At 38.9% G+C, this 19624-nt stretch overlaps 2 protein-coding genes across 2 annotated transcripts in view; both read right to left on the reverse strand.

Annotated features, from left to right (window-relative positions):
* Positions 1 to 3124: 3124 nt before the first annotated feature.
* LOC134811658 (WD repeat-containing protein 90-like) overlaps positions 3125 to 19624 on the reverse strand; it is a 45979-nt gene continuing 29479 nt past the window's right edge. Inside the window, exons 10-17 of the mRNA XM_063818680.1 lie at positions 9910 to 10026; positions 9562 to 9710; positions 9256 to 9437; positions 8935 to 9069; positions 7424 to 7591; positions 5688 to 5888; positions 4004 to 4197; positions 3125 to 3852 (exon numbers count right to left, since the gene is read on the reverse strand). Of these exons, the coding sequence (XP_063674750.1) occupies positions 3409 to 3852; positions 4004 to 4197; positions 5688 to 5888; positions 7424 to 7591; positions 8935 to 9069; positions 9256 to 9437; positions 9562 to 9710; positions 9910 to 10026 (1590 nt within the window). The 3' untranslated portion in view covers positions 3125 to 3408. The remainder of the gene's footprint in view (positions 3853 to 4003; positions 4198 to 5687; positions 5889 to 7423; positions 7592 to 8934; positions 9070 to 9255; positions 9438 to 9561; positions 9711 to 9909; positions 10027 to 19624) is intronic.
* Positions 10997 to 12171, reverse strand: LOC134811659 (chemerin-like receptor 1). The gene has a single exon (XM_063818681.1). It carries the CDS (start codon positions 12152 to 12154, stop codon positions 11078 to 11080), a length of 1077 nt encoding a protein of 358 aa, XP_063674751.1. The 5' UTR covers positions 12155 to 12171; the 3' UTR covers positions 10997 to 11077.

Consider the following 19624-nt stretch of genomic DNA (forward strand, 5'->3'; position numbering starts at 1 on the left):
CCCTGACCATGGCATAATATAATAAAACACAGCTTTATTGTGATGAAACCTAATTTTCTTTATATTTCAGGGGACGGTGGAAGAGCGTGAATAAGGGGTAAACGTTACATGAAAACATGTAATGCTATTGACTCATTAGCTAGCGAAAACAGGATCCAAATCTAATCAGGGTAATAACTCCATGTTTCTTTTAGCACGTACTTGACCCGTAATTTGGTAATATTTTATTTTAGATTGTCCCCTGCACTCGCAAATTATAATGTGGCTGTAGAGTAAGATGGTAGTGCACATGATCTAGTTTCCAGCCAATCAGAGGGCCTGGTTCCGAACCGACCAATAAAGATACCAACCTGTGATAATGCTACTTACGCTTCCAATTTGCTGATAACAAATTCACAAATTATAGGGCTCAAAAGATAAGGGATTTCAATTTTTCGATATAAAAATCATTAGGTAAGTGTTCTTCGGGAAAAATCTAATTTTTTCCGTTGTAGACTGTTAATTATGAGGACGATAAGGAGACAGGCGGACTGGTTTTAATCAGAAATGGACCGCTTTATAATTAGAATCTCATTGAAATTCAGGGGAAATAAATTATAAACCGTATTTGGTATACTAGATTGTGAGATCGAATATACGCCGAAAACTGTTGTAAATCTAGGGAAAAAACTGATGTAATTCTAAAAACCTTAAAGTTTACAATCAATAATTTACCTATTTTTTAATCGTTATTCACTTCTGATGAATGGTGGTGTTGCAGGCAGACGCAGTCATGCTTGAGAAGAGAAATTAACAGTAACACCATTCTGCTTTTCCTCTTGGTTTCGTAGGAAAAGCGTTGCTCAGCAATGAAATTCCCTGGAATGTTAGTTAAGAGTGAGGTGTTATACGAATACTTGGCAGGATGCTGGTATTCGCCAAATTTATGATTTTGAAAGTAAGTATGTTTTAAAAAGGTTACGTATATTCAATCCATTGATAAGTTATTTAATAAGGTTTTGTCAGTTCTGATGAATCAAAAAACGGTTTGAAACTTTCAAGTTCCGACCGTAACGATGGAATCATTTCTGTGAAGATTCAAAACGGTTTATAAATTTGTCGTGTTCAGTATTTCAGTTACATAATACAGCGCAAATTCGATCTTACTGGTACAAATTACAGTAATTTTGTAGCGCTAAACCCCGTTATTTTTGAGAGGGAGCTGCAATAACTACCCTCACATTCATTCCCAAGAAAAGTTCGAATACCCTCAGGGGATGTATGACGTGACGTTTTTCTAATTCCTATTATTATCCGAGTAGTAGCGTTAGAGGCTGCATCACTGCTCTCATCTTTTAACTGTTCAACACGTTGCCGTGTTACCAGTGTTAAAAAGTAATTGCACTATTTCAGCTCCCTGGACAATGTTGCACATGGGCCACTGCACGGGGTGTCAAAACTCGAAAGTTCTAAGAAGTGAACCACGTGACCACATTTAGGTTCCAACTAGTTAGCGGGTTGCTAGGGTAACTAATCATATTCCCAATAGATTTGGAGTTGTGCCAACTCTGAAACCCTAAAAAAGGTGGGAAATTCGAACCCGATCGGAGTAAGAGGTAGCTGCTAACTGGCCGGTAACCTACTTGTGAAAATACAATTATCTCCGTGCAATAAACTCTCAAAAGGTTGATTACATTGTAGAGAGTTGTGTGAGGTGCTATGGAACCTCTGGTTATTGAGTTCTAGAGCACTGTGAAACTCTCATTAGGCTCCAATGACAGGACACACTCAGCCCGGAGATTCCCCCACTGACACTCAGAGGAACAAGTATGCGGAACTGTTTGAGCGGCCCAGTTATAGAAGAAAAGTGCGGACTCAGGCTGGTTGATAACCTAATCCACAGGGTAGTAGTTCAGATGCATTATCAGATTAAAGAGCGATTATCTAATAAAGGTGACACGCTGATCAGGCTTGTTGGGGTCCAGCTGTAGTCATGACAACTCATCTAGTTAGAGCAGCTGTTCCAGTGCCAGGAATTGTAAGAATTAGTTAAGCTCGTGCCGGTATGTGCTGGTCCTGATCAGCTGGAGACGGAACTGAGTGGTGGCTACTCACGAGCGGGTTATTATTGTGTTTGCTAAAAGTAACACTCAGGTTAGACGTCTAAAAATAAACACCACACGATCATGGGTATAATTATCTCTCAGGTAAAGTTCATGTTTTTGGGGGCTCTGCTTCTATTTGATACAGCTCGTGACGTTGGCATTCTGCCAACATTTGAACTTGATTTATATGCTGGACACGAGCCAGGAAATCAGTCACATATAATATAGCAGGGCAATCATCCGGCTGTATTGTTCTCGCACTACTATTGGTCGCCCCGGATTCAATTACTGGATGCGAGCCAGGAAGAGGGGTTTTTAGAGGGGTGAATTAGAAAATAAATGTGCCATATATTGTACAAATCATGATCAAGGATTGATAATGTAATTATCTGTAATTGGGATTTGACCCTAGGGACAAGAACAGCGGTGCCGGTCTCACATTTTGTTGAATACCCTTTTAAATCTATGATTGTTGTAAGCTAAATCTAATGAACGTTTCTCTAGGTTTCAAGATTTTCAGTGGCGCCACCGTCCGCTTGTGTATCTGGTCACTTATTAGTGATCTAATACCGGCATATCCTCCGCGTATTCGTCTATTCGTGTCAAAATATGTCCAAATACAAGGAAAACCGGATCAACTTACAGACTGTTGACTGCGTGTCTTTGAGTCTGATGGTTATAATAAATACCATTCTTCTACATTCCTTCACAGTAATCCGCATCTCCTGGGTTAAAGTTTTCATCAAAACAGCGACATTTACTCTCCAGAAAACATCATTTTGATGGTCATACATTTGTAGAGTTTTAATTAGTTTCAAGTATAGATTGAATACAAATTATAGAACTCAATTTCAAAAGCAAAATGTTGCAAAGTTAAATAATATAAGTTTAACATATAAATACAAATGTACATACTGTCATATTTGAAAAAATCATAAAAAATTTATTGATTGCCCGTCAAAAGTCATGATTTGATCGCAACATTATAAAGCTAAGTAATACAATTAATAATCACTGCTCAAAATAAAGAACATATAAAATATCAAAGCCCAGCCAAATTATCATCATTCACTGATTTGATTCTGATGTGTCTGAAAATTAATGTGATAACCCTGAAAATATACTGCATAATAAATTCAAGTTTAACCTTTAAATATGTACATGCACTATACACTGTAAACCTACGGTTGAGCAGTATATTTAAACACCATCGCTCTCTCTACAATTTAATTGTCCTATTGTTCCAGCAATCCATTTCTCCAACTCTTTAACTATACTTCCCCTCTGAAACCTGATTCCCCTGCATTCCAAAGGAAATACCTTCTCAGACCTTCACATTCCACAGTGCAATCCCTGCACCCGACCCGGAACACACCACGTTATTTTTCTCCCAATACCCAGCTATACCCACCTCATTATCATGGGCCACAAAGTCTTGGAATGTTCCGCTGGTATAGTCCACTATGGTAACTAACCGGTCGTGACTTCCAATAACAATCAGGTTAGAGTTGGGGATGATATCTAGGGCTGTAGCCCAGTGTGCTAGGTTTATCTTGCGGACTGTCTCCTTGGTTTTGAAATTGTAGAACAGGATCTCCTGAAGGAGTCCGTATCCTGCGTAAAGGATGGTGTCTCGTTCAAGAGGGGAGAAGAGGGCTAGAGAGGGAGGGAGGGATCTGTAGTTGTTTTTATCTACTGGATCTCCAGAGGGAGTGAAGGAGGGGGCTGGGAACGAGAGCCAACAAATCATCTTGTTATTGTCTGTTTCCTGAAAATAATGCTGCTGACACAATATGACAAATTGCGTACGGGGGCGCACGCAGAAAAGGGAAATAGTTTTAATGAAATTGAATTGTAAATGTCCGTTAGTCAGGCGGAATTCGTAAAAGCGGATAAGTGTCCCAAAACAAATTTCTCACCCAGTCTGCAGCCCAAACACTGACCCGACGGTCTGCAGTGGCAATCAACCAGTGCGGGGACAAAGTGCTGAAATTGAGGGAGGTCACAGCAGCAGTACTCTTCTTGTGATCCGATATTACTCTCATGATTAGGCCTGTCTCCGAGTTGATGACTGAAGCTAAGCCGTTGCTGTCCCCTGACACCAACACCTGGCCTGAAGAAGGGGGTTTGTGTCAGGTTTATTTGCTTGTAAAGTTTATGATTTCCAGACCAGACAAATAAATGGAAATCCAAGTTTGGATATCTAAAGCACTTTTGCTCTTTATCGTCTATTTATAGAGTATACCTAAATATCAGATATTGGTGGTATCAAGACTTTTAACTTAGCTGATCTACTTTAATTCTTTAGTCGGCATTCCATAGCATGCTTAAATCTGCTAGTAAATAAAGTTGCGAACGCAAAAGTCTTCTAAATTGTGAAGCTCAGTACCTTTAATAGTATCTCCGTGATGATTTCATGAGTTTCATATTAGTAGCTTATACTTGAAGAGCCTATAATTCCTGTAATCCCGAAATAACAGACATGCTTCTAAAATAACCGAATTACCCGCCCTGAGCATTTCTCGGCAGACTGTATGGCTAGCAGGTCACTAAACACTATGTTTAAAGTTTCAAATTTTAGCAATTCCTGTTCCCAGTCCCTCAAGGCGTCGAGACAATAGCACGGCAGATACTTAGTTCCGAGAATCTGTTCTGAATCCCGTACCTGACGGCTGACCAGTGGTGCAAATCATTCTTAACTCCTTAGCTCACTTACCGGGAAGGTCTCACTCTAAACATCAAATTAAGGGGACCCCACTAAATGGCAGAACAGCTGGGTAGCCATCTCCACTCCATTTCAACAAATTTTGAAATTGGCCATTTAGTAAGAACCACAAATTGTGATGATTCGCAAAACATTTCTGATATGATTATGTCTTTAAATAAACATTATGAGTATTACAGTAGCCCATGCACGTCACACACCTGGAAATTAAACTCGGGCCCCTAATCTCCTGGCTGAATTTGAAATATACGGCGGGAAGCTAGCAGGGAATATTGGGAGAACTCAGAACAGTGCACAGCTCGGCTAATGTAATCAGGTACAATTCATTAGCATCTAGGCTATTGACAAATCATGAGATTGAACAAATACCTGTAACCACGTTCAACAGCCACCAGAACAATTGAAAGTCAGCGTGTTTTGGATCTGTGCCAGGAATGTGTTATAACAGATCGGGCATGAGGGGCATTAGTCAGAGCCATTTAACAGGTCATACTGTGTGAAACCAGTACGTGCCCAGATGTTGTGGGGAAGTTAGCCAGCCGGATGTGCGAGACTCGGATCGGGAACATGGTATTCTGAATTTCTGCCACATTTTTAAATATTTGTGATTAATCGCACAGCTCCAGAGAGTCAGAAGCTGTTCACAGACAGGGAGTCCGCGAAAAAGGGCACAGGTTTTAAAATTAACTTATGAGCCTTTTTTTCTGTAATTCAATGAACTGGTGACATTAGGGAAACTCTACTCATTCACTAATCCCCAATAAAGTTTGGAACACTATCGCAACTCAGTTCATTTTCCAGAAGAGCAAGTAAATCCTCACTGATTTTCGCGCTAATTCTTATAATTAAAGAGAAAACTCTTTACTTGGACAACTCACCATTCTGTGAGTATCTCAAGATTGTAATGGCTTGTCGGTGAGGTGCCATTTTACAGATCATAGCCACACTGGCCAGGTCGAAAGTCCTGATTGTGCCGTCTCCATAACCGGCACTGATTCGTGTACTGTCGTCCGGACGGAACACTATGCATGTGCAGGAGGCGCTCACAACTTGAAACTGGACTGCTTGTTCCAGCGGCTCTGAGGGAATGGTTGTTAGAGTTGAGGATGAAGTGTAGTGGTTCTGAAATAATTAGGATCGCGTTGTGTCGCCACTCTAGTTCGGCCAGGTTTTAATCTTTGGTTTTGTGTTCCCCGCAGAAACTTGTGTAAATCACGGAATTTTCTGGCCACCGGCCACTTGGGTAACCTATGGAGGTGTTAATTAAGAAAAAGTTTGCACTTTAATAAATTCAAGTAGCCGTTTCCGGGTCACCGTTAATCTTTTTCCAGCGGTAACCCGCGTAAAACAGCATATTATTCAAACTAAGAATTAGCCAAGTTTACCGGGCATCATCCCGGTAGGTTTACCAGATTTATACCTCTCTGTAAAACCCTCTAACGCTAATCCCCCCTCCGATCTTGTGGCTAAATAACGAACTTTTAACTGAATCGTTATTTCACATGTACAGTCGTTCCACTCACTACCCACTGACAGGCGCCACTTTGCAAGATAACAATAGTGGCGGGAGTAAGCCACTCAACAGACCGGTAAACTGACAAATACTCCTTTATAATATATTGCACCTGTCTATGATCAGTATCCGGACCTGGTCTAGACGTAGGGCTCTCAATTTCTGTCAACGTTACCCGGAAGTAGGCAGCCACTGTATGGACCGTTTAGGCGAATAATTTAGACAGATAAGTGATTGTGTCTGAGTAGCGGTGACGACACTCCAGCCGAGGACGACTGGGACGCATTAATATTATATGCTGACTACGTTCACGTCCAAGTGAAGGAGGCGGGCTGTGTTTTGTGTTTGACGTAGGTAGGAAGGGAATCGTCTGGCGCATTTTGTGAAAATGCAAGGCGACGATGATGTAATTTGTTGGTATGATAATATGAAGCTAAAAAGTCTGGAGGGTAAATTAGTCTAGGAAATGAGCCCTACAGACTGCAGAAATTAGTTATCTCAAAACGAAATCAACCGGCCGTGACAGAGAAAAATGTTCTCCGCAGAAAGGACAGAGTTTCCTGGTTTAAAAAAACATGATTATTTGTATAATGACTCTGGAGTCTGACTGGAAATGCGAAAAAAGCTTAAAGTAAGAAAATTTGATAAGCCACAATTGATTTTGGTGATAAATCATAAAACTTTTCCTTCAACCTCATAATTACATTTACCGAAAAGCTGAATGACGGTTGCCAAGTGTCGGTTTTAGATACAATATTCCCATGCCTATTACATAATAACATAAAAAGTAGACGAATTGTCGTGATAAAATTGAGGTTAGGGCTCGTCGAGAAAAATTACCGCGGAGTCCGATCATTAGGGTCATTAGCGAGGGAGAGGAGCGGTCTGAACTCAAGCTAAATACACTTAACTTCAAGAATTAAGGGTAGCTCAGTATCAATTGCAAGCTTTTTTGTCGATCAGTTCACATCTAAAACATTGCTGAATATTCTTAATACTATTTCTGTAATAACCAATCTCCTGCCCAGGGGTAATTCCTGAGAGTAAATACCAATGTACGGGACTGCTTGCAATACAGTCCAGCAAAAACCGTATATTTACCGTAGTTCCAAAGTCTGAGACTTCCATCTTCGATTGCTACTGCGAAAGTGTCCCCGGAACTGAATGCAATGTCGTTGACTTGATCAGGATGTCCGCCAACAAGTCGGATGGATGTCTTTTCCTCCCAGTTCACATACCAGAGTGTTCCAGACGTAGTGCCGACAATACCTGGGACAAAATACGTTCAAAATATTTCCGATAAGAAGAATAGTAATGGAGGTCAAACTTTTAAAGTTTTCGCTAGGAATAAGGAATTTTTTAGGTAGAAGATAATTCTTGAGTGAAAAATGACTGTACACGTGGAGCTTGCTGGTCATAAATATACAAGAAAGTTGTATTAAAACGTATGTGAAGCGAAGTTTCAGTAAAATGGCTATTGAAGTAATTTTAACATTATGTAATATGGTCTCAATTATAAATGGGGATATGTCTCTCTCCCAATTAATTCATATGCTAATATCTGTGGTTTATTTAAATCTTTATTATTCATGATTAATTAATTGAAGAATTTAACAGAAAAAGGGCCATTCACTACTCAAACTTCATTTAGTTTCGATTTGGACATCAGCATATTCAGTAACCAAGGATTGAGAATAAATGGGAACTTTAACAAGCCCCAGGAATTGCACATATCAAGTTAAATCTTTAGACTTATATCATAAACCAAGGAACCTACCATACTTAAATTATAAACTAAGGAAGCTAAAAATTTTAAGTGGCGCTCGATTTAACAAGAGTCTAAATTCTGAAGTTTACAGTTAAGGCGCTACGTAGTGCGTAGTTCCTACTTTCTACTATACAGTTTACTTCACTGTTAAATAATGATTTACGTGTAGCAGTCACAATAAAGGAACAAACAGTAGGTAGGATGAACATTTTAACCTCATTCATTTAAATTATTTGATAAAATCTTGAATCATGGGCCATATTTATTGTTTAGTTATAATTTCACTGAGATCTTCGACCGGAATGGACTATTATATTAATTACAGCAGTTTAGGGTTTGATTTTGATTCACGATGTCAATCCTTCGCAGCTCGGTGAGGCAGTGGTGCATCTCGCCGATCTACCGAAGTGGTTGCGAGAAGCATTATTTGATGCGCGCGCGACCCAGTAGTGCATCGCGCTACAAGGTTTGATTAAGTTTTAACAGCCACCTTATTTGGGTCTATGAGCAGACGACTTTACAAGATTGTACACTGTTTATGCTCATACCTAATACCTATGTCCCATTAGCATAATATTTAAGATGGGAGATGCGGTAAAAAATGGACCTTGTAATTTAAACCGATCGATCCGGCGCGCTATGAAGCCAATGATATTTTAGCGGTTTATCGCACATTTTCAAAACATGTGAACAGAGCGCTGACATTGACTTTGAACACTCTGCTACTGCTCGCGCAATCCATAAAATACAAATCCTACGCGAATTGTTACCGGACGTTACATATGGGGCAACTCTGGGCTCTACATTCACAAGGACACTACTTGGTTGCTTGCTTTATGCCTACCTAAATTCATTTGTTCGTCCATAACGCAGGAAACTATTGCTGCATCAAACTCCAGTTCATCGTGTAGCATGACAGAGGTGTCATCAGCGTCGGTTTTCTGTATGTTCCATAATTTTAGATTCTTGCTCACTCCACCTGAAATGTTTTCGATTTCAGTCTTATTTAGTATCGGGAGAGAACGATTCCGTTAGACATTCAACAAGCCCATTAAAAGAGCTAAATTTGATTATCGAAATTGACATTTTACTTCCCTCGGTATCCAATACAAGCAAGTTATCCCGGTTAAATGGCTGTCTAGACAACACTCTTTAAAACACCCACCTGAAACGAGGGAAGCGTTCTGATACCACAGCAAATCAACCTCCTGCGGGTGAGCGGACCAATGCAGGATACAAGCAGTCGATCTGGGGTCCCACAAGGTCACATACCCAGTGTTAGTTCCTATGTAGACCATGCCTGTGTCAGTGTAAGTCACAGCTGTGAACTCTGCTTCATCTCCAATACTGAGTAATGGAACTTTAGCTTGTGTCTGGTGATATTATCTCAAGTTAGAGGATCGTTAAAATTGGTTTTCGTGAAGAAATGATGGAAGACCATGCATGAAAACCATTAACCGTAAACACAAACCTTCTAATAAACTGCATAGGAAGTGTTCCGGTAGCCACGCTCAGTTCCTGTTTGTGATCTAGAATCCAGAACTGGACACATTTTCCTGCTGTTACAAACTCAGTAGCGTTCTGTGGGTCACACGCCACTGCGTGGACATAATGCTCAGTCTGAACAATATTATTACAGTTTACTCGTACAGTAACAGAAACAGAAACAAAAACAGAAACAGAAACTAAATACAATTTCTATTCGAATGATTTAAAAATGCAAATAAACACAAACATACCAAGTATATCAACACGATAAGATTGGAATCTTGTCTTAACAGTAAAATTAAAGCTGAAGATAATATGAAAGAAATCCAACCTTAGCGACAGTGTGAACTGCCCAGTTGTTTGAATCCCACAGGACCAGAGCGTTTTCTTTATAGTTTCCCACCGATAGTAGGTATGACCCGTCCACTGTGAACTCCAAACACTGAATCTGGAATACAATTAGGTTAATGGTCAAGGTCACAGATACGTTTGATTTGAGGTCAATGACATGATCAAGCACTCCATTAGGATGGAACGAAAACTGTAATTTTCCTTGAATTTGTCAGATTTATAACATTGCCACAATGTCCTTCATTTTGTAAATTTACAGTAATTAATAGGGAACAAAGTTCAAACAAAAGATTAAAGACAAAAATAGGGTTGACAGATAGTAATATCCAATCGGGTCACAAACATAAAATCAATTCTCGAAAGAAAAATTCTGAAAGTTTGTGTTGTTGCCACAATGTTAAAACAGCGGAATTGTTCAGCGAAAAAGAATGCTTGAGAACCAACTACTAGTTTTCAGTAAGAAATGGCCCGAAAAAGAAAAATTAAGGACACTAAAAAGTGTCAAACAAGCCAAAATCTAGACGGGCGTCTCTTCTACAGCCATCGCTAACAACTCTCTCCTTCATTTATAATGATACTGTCGACTTTTGAGGAGCGACCAACGGTCGAGAAGCGACCAACTGTCGAGAAATGAACACTTGTCGACAAATGACCACATGTCGAAAAGCGGGTCTTGCTGTAGTCACCTAAAGTAATTATTAGCAAACTGCCACAAATTGGGAAAATTTGTAATTGATCGCGGGCAAAAGTAAATGTCTCAGGAAATAAAAGACGTGGTCTCGAAGGGTGTAGTCCCACATCCAGACAGTTTCAAATTTCCTTGCAGATCAATGTTTCCCCCCAAAAAATTTATTAGCAGCTATTTAATCACTTAATTACAACAGTAGCCATTGAGCCATTATTTGCCCAGAAAAGTCAGGTCTTCTAAAAATTTCCTCTTTGGCACCAAATTTCTTCCAAAATCCAAAATTTCCTCGCAGATTATCTGCCTGTTTGCCATCTTTCTGGCTGTGGGATTGTAGATACCGCCGAGAAGCGACCAGTTGTCAAGAATCGATCTTGTTGTACCCACCTAAAGTAAGTAATTATGTAGCAAACTGCCACAAATTGGGAAAATTTGTAATTGATCGCAGGCACAAGTAAATGTCTCAGGCAATAAAAGACGTGGTCTCAAACAGTGTACTACCCCGCTTACCAGCTGTGCGATAACTCCCAGGACTGCACCCGACCGCATTCTGACACCGTGCAGGCAGCAGCCGATGGACCAGATCGCAAAGAAACCTTCTGAAGTTTGCCATCCGCCATAAGTAAAGCCAGGGATTGAGTGCGGAGTTGATCGCTACACTGATACTGTACGTAAAGTTCAGATAGTACTCGACGTTTGTAAAGTTATGAAACTTCTCGAAACCTTTGACCTCGAAAAGATCGCGGATAGCCAGGAGAAGCCTGTCAAAGACCAGTGGAATGTTGAAGAGAGAATAGACGAGAGTGAAGATGACAATAGTCATGGTTACTCTGGCACTGGAAGCAGCTTGGACCTTCGTGTGGGAGTCGTTCCTCCTGGGCTTTATCGCAATCGCCCAGATCGTCAGTCCACAGCTTAGGATAACAAAGAACATTGGGACGATGAAGGGCACGGTGTAGCCTATGAAGTAGAGAGCTTTGTGCTTTAGGTCCTTGGAGCTGTCAGTGAAGAAAACACACTCTGCAAATGGTCTCTTGTACACGACTTTAGCCTTGGTGAACCACTGAATCAGCAGCATCTGTATCAACAGGATCAGAAAATACCCGACGATGAATCCAATGACCACCTTGATTCTCACCGTGTAAAAAGGCTTCAGTACCAGGCAAGTCCGGGTTGTACTTAGAACCACCACCAGGAAGACACTGAGCCGCCCAACAATGCTCCAAGTGTACCCCCAGATGTAGCAGGGAACAGTGGTTCCGAACAAGATACCTGGACTCCGATCCATCAGGTAACAAATACCCACCGGCAGAATGCACATACAAATGTAGAAATCTGTCGCTGTTATGATCTTGTAGATGGAGTGAGGCACGTTGTTCTTAGAGAATTTAAAGAAGAAGAAGGCAGCGACATTGCCGAATGTTCCAGAAAGGAAGCAGATGCAGCAGATGACCCCGAACAGAGTGTCTAGGTCGGAGTTCAGAGTAGCGTGGAAATCCTCGTAATCCGTGGTTTGAGGGGAGGAACTTGTCGTTGACATATTGTCGTTTGATTTATTATCCTGAGTGAATACGAATTGCTCATTATATATGTATTATGGTATTGACGAAATAACAAAAATGTTATCGCCGTAACCCCGATTCTCAAGAAAGAAAACTTGTTAAATTACCAGACACAAAAGTGTTGTGTCCTTGGAACATAAATATATTACGGTAAACGAATAAATTGATAGAGCTTCCAAAATTAAAACTAGGTAACTAAACGCAGCAGTTAAAAACGATGAAGATCAACTTTACGTGTGGCCATTTATAAAGTGTTAGCGAGACAGTCGGGAATTAAATATCGTAATCAAGATGTTCAGTTACTTCCTCTAGCTTCGACAAAACTACTTAACGCTATACGTTGGGGTAAATGCTCACTATCAAAACAGATAAACAGTCAAGCAAGGAAGTATGAACAACACAATGGTATGTTAAGAATGAGATGGGACACGAAGTTCGGTATTGATATAACTGGTCATTATTCATTATCAAACGTCGCAAATGTATCACTGAAATCGGACCATTCTTAAAACAGACTGTATAATTGATTCCCACGGTAATTTTTTGAAAAAATGCGAAAAGTTCATGACATCAAAATATAAACGCTTACAAAACAGAATATTACCCATTCACCATTGTTTCCTTGAAACAGAATTTATGCTTGTCGTTTAATACGAGCGAGGGTTTCGTGCTCTCCCAAGCTGCAGTTCAGCGAAATAAAACACAATATTATATTTGGCGAGTTTTAACTGATGAGTTTTAACTAATGTGATGTTTCATGTCCTGAGGGAGCCGGGTACGCGTAATAATAGTGACAATAATACTCTTATTATATTATAATTTATATGCTTATAATATTATATTAGTATTATATCATGATACTTTTATTATATTTGTATAATATTCCGAGTTGTGTAACTACTGTCAGTACTACACTACATATACTGCTGCTCTGGACGAAATTTTGTTAACGAGATAAAATCTTCATTTTGAATCCGTTTCGCGTGATCCTTTCAGATCATATTCGACTGGTCCTTTAAGACCCAACGTATGTGTACTGGTTTTTGGCCCCCTGTATATTCCGAATAGACATGGTGTTAGTTCACTGACTAAAGATAATCATAGTACTTGGTAAGGTGTGATAAATGTAAGTGAAGAGAGAAAGAAACGCCGCAAAGGATATGCTCCATAAAACTGGTACCGTGTGGGCTGGGTCTTATTAGAAAACGTCGTTTATCATTATGTACTACTGAAAGTAGGTGTATTTTGCATAATATTAGGGGGGGGGGGGGGGGGGGGGAGAGCCAATGCAATGGGTATTTTTTTGTGAAACTTGATTTCGAGATAGCAGTTGACCAACAAACTAGGACCAGTGACAGAACTTTTGAGGGGGTCCCGGACCCCAACCGCCAAACGGTACCCGCGGGGCAGCCACGCCCATATTTGGTCCAAATTAGGCCGAATTTAGCCAAATACCCTGAACATGCCCCATACCCATATTTTATCTGCTCTACTTGTAGCTAGTGGTCTCCTGAACTCGTATCCAGATTGTACAAAAAATGACTGAGTTATGAGCAAAAAACCATATGCCCATATTTGGTCATACGCACCAAATTTGGTAGATTTCGTCCCATAAATTGGGCAAATATCAATATTTTTGAATGAAACATACTTTATGTGAAAGGTAAGCCTAAACTACGTATTCTCTGTAAGTTATAGCTTTATATCTGTTTAAATGTGGATACTAAGGCGAAAAAACCACAAAAATCGAACTAAATTGCCCGTATCTTGGTTCGCGATATTCGCGGAATTGATCTCATTAAAATTGTAACAACTCAATCAGTTTTCAAAATTTTTGCATGAAATTTTCGAAATCGACTCGAAATCGCATTTCGACCTTATTTTGAGAACGGATTTTTGATTTAGGCCTCAAATTCTGAATATATTTTTTTTTCTGAAGTTTCACAAAAAATACCCATTGCCCCCCCCCCCCCCCCCCCCCTTAAGTAAGTGGAGAGAAATCAACGCCGTAAAGGATGTGCCCCCATGAATCCTGTGGTTCGGGTCTTAGTAAACGACGATTATGTACTACTGAAAGGTGTATTTTGCATTATTCAGCATAAAAACCTAGGTTATTCGATTCGAAAAATTTCACCGTTCATTACAAGTATTACAGTAGATGAGTGTCCTAAATCTCAAATTGTCGAGTAATTACGACGAAGGAGAGGGTAACGCAAGTTTTCTTTTGTCGCAACAACGTGATAATCAGGTATTTTGAACATTCATCTTGAAAATAAGAATCATCAGTAATGTTCTAGAAATTACTATAACAAAAAGTAAAATTAGCGAATGGCGATGGGATACTACAAATCTGCAAGAAAAGTTTTGCAGCTTGCGAAAATGAGGGCGCCCAGACCCCAGTTGGTAGTAGTGAACTGTGCCCGTCGGGAAATTGTGACCATGTCTTACGAAGATGGTTAACAAGACTCGCGTCACAGTGTGTAAATCGTATGGCGATCGCTGGACTAATCGACTGGAATCTTAATACCATCGTTCAACTTTGACGTGAGAAACTACTTAACTAAAGTAAGTTAACCTTTTTATTGGTTCACTAGAGACAATTCATACATCATCACACATGTCTACAAAATATCATCGCAGTCAAAACTTTTATTGAACTTTTAGTATCAGCAGCAGAATTGACAAAATTGGAGCAGGTTATCCGACACGAAGCTCTAAACTTACCAGAGCTCGGTTTATTAAAAGTCATGCCATGAAAGTCTTTAAGCAGAAAATAAGCGAAATTATTGCTCAACATGACAGATATGCATTTTCTTGACAGTCTGCCGAATGATATTTTTCGCAACAAAGACGCGTCCACTGTCTAGCTCATATCGTATTGATTGCGTTTTTATTCCTAGATAAGCGATTAAGAAATGCGAGGGAGTAAGTCCTGAGACCTGATGTCGAATCTCGACAACAGTCACAATTCAGATCTAATCGACAACAACATAATACATCACATGTATAATATGTTTATTATAACAATTAATTTAAACGAACTTATTAAAATTGCTTACTATTATTACTTGCTTACTATATTGTTTGTGACCCAAATTTAACGAGACGTAATGAACCTTTGACTAACTTAATAGCCAACCAAAGTTTTGATAGAGCATAAATACTCAAAATTTTGAAAAGTTCTCCAATTTCGAGGTTCTATAACGAGTGGAAGATTGACTGATCCCAACGGAAGAAAGATAATCGATTGAATTGTATCCATATTTTCTTCTTATTAAATCGCATAACATGCGCATATTCCGTTATCTATTAATTATTATATATATATTCAGAGGCTCCACTACGTCCTAAATAAATAGCTAAATTCGCTGTTTCCTGTTCACAATATGGGAAAGTATCTTTAAGGAGGAAGCTTCGAGGCTTATTAAGAATCAATTATGATAAAAATTTTGAAATTGTATAAGAAAAGCTTAGTTAAAGTATGAATATGGTAACTTGTTTAAACCAAACCAAACTGGTCTATAAGCGTAACAAGGGAATCAGCTGTTATGGATCTTATCCTAGAAACAGGCCGAAATAATTGGTCTTAAATATGAATAATTGATCTTGCATAACTTATTACAGTGGATTTCTGGTATGACTATTCTACTAGGCCGGAGAAATTACACTGTAAATTGTAAGATTACAGTGTGATGCACTTTCGATAACCGCTATCTCAACTTACGTAACTGGCAACATAATGAGCCAGTCTAAGCATTCAACCCCACTCCTTTACTAATACTTCAGCAGACATGCTTTTATATCAAAAGCACGCCGGTCGCCTACTTGGTGGATAAACCATTAAAACCCCTGGGCGCTGCACAGGTAACTTACAACATATTATCAAGAAGAGACGACAAAATGGGAACAAATTATTGTTAATCTGAATCCTGCAAAAATTCCGGGCAGAAACAAATTATGCCATCTGTCAGATAGCGGGAGTCATTCCAAATTTAAAAGTATGGTGAAATACCAATCTGTAATGCTTCCCAAGATGACCGTGACAGTAGCAGCAGCAGCAGCAGAAATTGATTTGAAGTCCAACTCCTGCCGGAGTCACTTATTAATTTCAGTCTCAGACTCAAGTAGAACGACAGTTATTGCCAGTGACTGAGCACAAATATATAATATAACTAACCAGGTAACTTTAACTTAGTAACTTGCAGACAAGTTTGCAATTTAAAAACCATTTAACTCCCCAAGTAGAGGATATAGTTGAGACTATCGACAGAGAGCTTCCACCCAAGTAAATTGTAAATTAAACTAAACCGAAACGTATACAAGTTAAGTTAATAGGTTCTGATTATTTAAATAGTCTCTCTAGGCACATTTTATTCATACCAGACGAGTGATAGGGCACTATGTAACATTGTAACATGGCATAAACGTATTACAAAGTTAACTTTCTTACGGTAAATTCTTTAATATTGTTTATTTATATTTATATGATACATAGTATTCGACAGATCATTGGCCAACCATTTTGAATCATATTAAGTGGAAAATTCAAAATATTTACATTTGTTTATAAACAATATGATCACTGGGCTTTTGTGCAACTCGGTCTGGCCGTCTGGAAGCCCATAGAATTCCAGATCAGAAACCGAGAAAGGAGGTGCAGCTACTGATGAGAAGCCTCCTTAAAGTTAATTATTTGGGTAAGAAGACGGGTTACTGCTACACTGTAACACTATTTTATAGTGTTACTTAAGGCATGTAAAATATTAACCTATACGAGTACCAGAGTGCTACGCTAAGAGTGGGACTATTTTGTCTCCTAAATATCTTGCTCCGAATAATTATAGGACAGACAGAAGCTTTACTAGTTACTTACTACTTTACTAGTTACTGTTGTCTTTGATTGAGGAGCACTACCCAGAGGCATTACTCGGCACTAACGCCTTAAAATCTTTAATTACAATCAAATATAAATATATGCACACAATGTATAAAATATGAATAATGTATAAAATATGATTACGCTATTAGCAAATTTAAATAGTTCTATTAAGAAATTCTAAATAACTCTTATCTCTTGACATAAATTTAGAACAGCGACACAGGGTCTGAAGAATGCGCGGTGATATTTTTATCTTTGTAAATGACAGTGAAATTGCGCGGTAGCGATAGCATTGTAAAAATGCTTGAAGATAGTCTCATAGTCATATTTCGTTCTGAGGAGTTTTGTTGCTCGTCGCTATCAACGTAAGTTGTACCAAATTATTCAAGTTTCTAAAAGTACGAAATTTGAGTTGTTCCAGTCCTTGTCATCCGGGTTAAGTGCTTGTGCAGTAAGCACATGCTTGTTGACTGTAGACTTGAATGAATTTAAGAATTTGTCTTGTAGACAAGTCGTGACGTATTTTATGTCCTTGTTAATAAAGTTGACCGTTTTGTTATATAACTTAGGCCCAATATAAGAAATGCTCTTGTCTGAATTACATAAACGGTTAAATGGTACTGCAAAGAACTGAGGTTCTCTTCTAGGTGCGTTTAAGTTTGAAACAGTGAACATTCTTATTATATTTGGTGGTGCAGTGTTAGAATATACTTTGTGCATTAAGCATAATATACATTTAGCTATCACGTTCGGTAAAGCTAATACTTCTAGTTTATTGAAAATTTCCTTTGTGTGTGAAGGTGTACTGTTCATATCTTTGTCATAAAATGTCTAATGTCTAGTTTCTTTGTTTGGAACCATACCATAATATGCATGAATAACAGTAACTGATACTTTATCATTTAATTAAGGAAACTTAATAAATATCCGTTAACCGCTTGATAAAATACTTATTTGGATTATATTGCACAGTAAAGGGTCTTCATATAACGTTCTCATATTAGAAGTTAGAACAACGTCGTACTTTTTTTATTTCTTCGTTCTTCTGTTTCCGTTTATGAGTGGCCTGCTGGCAAGTTAAGAAGGATGAAAAATAGGGTCTGGTCTGATAGATTAAATTCCATCGATATAATATGGCTTTATATGAATCTTCAGATACATCATCAGATAGCTTTGGAGTCCTCCATTTTTCATTTTTGCATCAACACATCAGCCTATAATTTTAAGGATGTTTGGTTTTTTGGCCTAAAATGAGCTTGCACCTGTTAACTACATTTGCAGGGTTTTCAAAAATAATAATCAACAACACGTCCCAATACGTCAAATATGCAGAGACTGGAAGGCACGTAATGCAAATACAATACTTATAACTTATGCAATAAATTATAAGAACAACTGATCATTTATAACATGAACGTGTTGCGTTGAAATCATGCCAATTTTCACAACCTTGATCATGAGCACGTCATGTTATTCAAACTAAACGTTCGAGGAAATGGCTCAATCTCGCAACCTAAATACCTCTAAAGATAAAGCCAAGCTGTCAGAAATTCCAGAGAATTTGCTGACGAGCAAGTGAGTATTCAACAGAAATGAACGCTATATAACAATATAAAGACACAACACTAAATAAAGTGAGTTTTGCACTAAACGCTTTGCAGCAATCAAAACGATATTGACATAAATGAGGAAACGCTCGCCCAGTCGTAAACCTTGCATGCAAGATAAACTACTAGGGGAAGTGCTGTTAAACGCGTTATCTTTAACATAGTTAATAACTTACAGAACCAACAAGAAATGCGGCCGCTTTTCTTTTGTGGATGGCCGCTCAATTTCCCGATCCGTGATGGCGTATTTATCATATTCCATACAACCTGGGGACGGCCCAGTCTTTACTGTTTATATAAACATGCAAATATGGCGAAGTGACATGCCGACTGCCGAGCGCCGCCCAGTTAATATAATTCTATATTGAATTTGAAAATCGTGTATACTTCTATGTAACCATATGTTTATTGTTTATGCAACCTGACACGGATCTGTGCAAAATAGTAATACTAACTCAAAATAATAATAATATGCTATCAATTAGTGCCTAGTGGGATACGTACATGATGAAATTAATAATGTACTTGGTTGGTTCAGCGCCACGCGCCAACAATTATATAATTCAGATTATCACGCAAAATAACTTTGCGCAGGTAGTCACGTGGGCGATAACAGTGCTCGCAGGCACGTACGCACGCACGCACGCACGCACGCTCGGTCGCAAAGCTACCATATACAAAAAAAACCTCGATCGCTAACCCTTGTCCTTGACTCTTTTGTGCCTTCGGCACGAGTCATGGATCGGGAAAAAATTTTTAACAGTCGTAATTCGACTAGGTTTTATAGGATAAATACGGTAAGCGTAATCTGTACTTGCTAGACTTCACTATTTTTATTTTCACGTTCAGTCATCAAATTCGATCTTAATAATCTGAAACCTATGCATCTCGCCCGTAGCAAGTTTTATCCACTTCGCAAAACCCTGGAGTGACCCAGTTTTACTGAAATTAGACAGATCTAG

This window comes from Bolinopsis microptera, chromosome 2 (assembly GCF_026151205.1).
Source record: "Bolinopsis microptera isolate Bmic1 chromosome 2, MBARI_Bmic_1.0, whole genome shotgun sequence".
In the NCBI taxonomy this organism is placed as follows: Eukaryota; Metazoa; Ctenophora; class Tentaculata; order Lobata; family Bolinopsidae; genus Bolinopsis; species Bolinopsis microptera.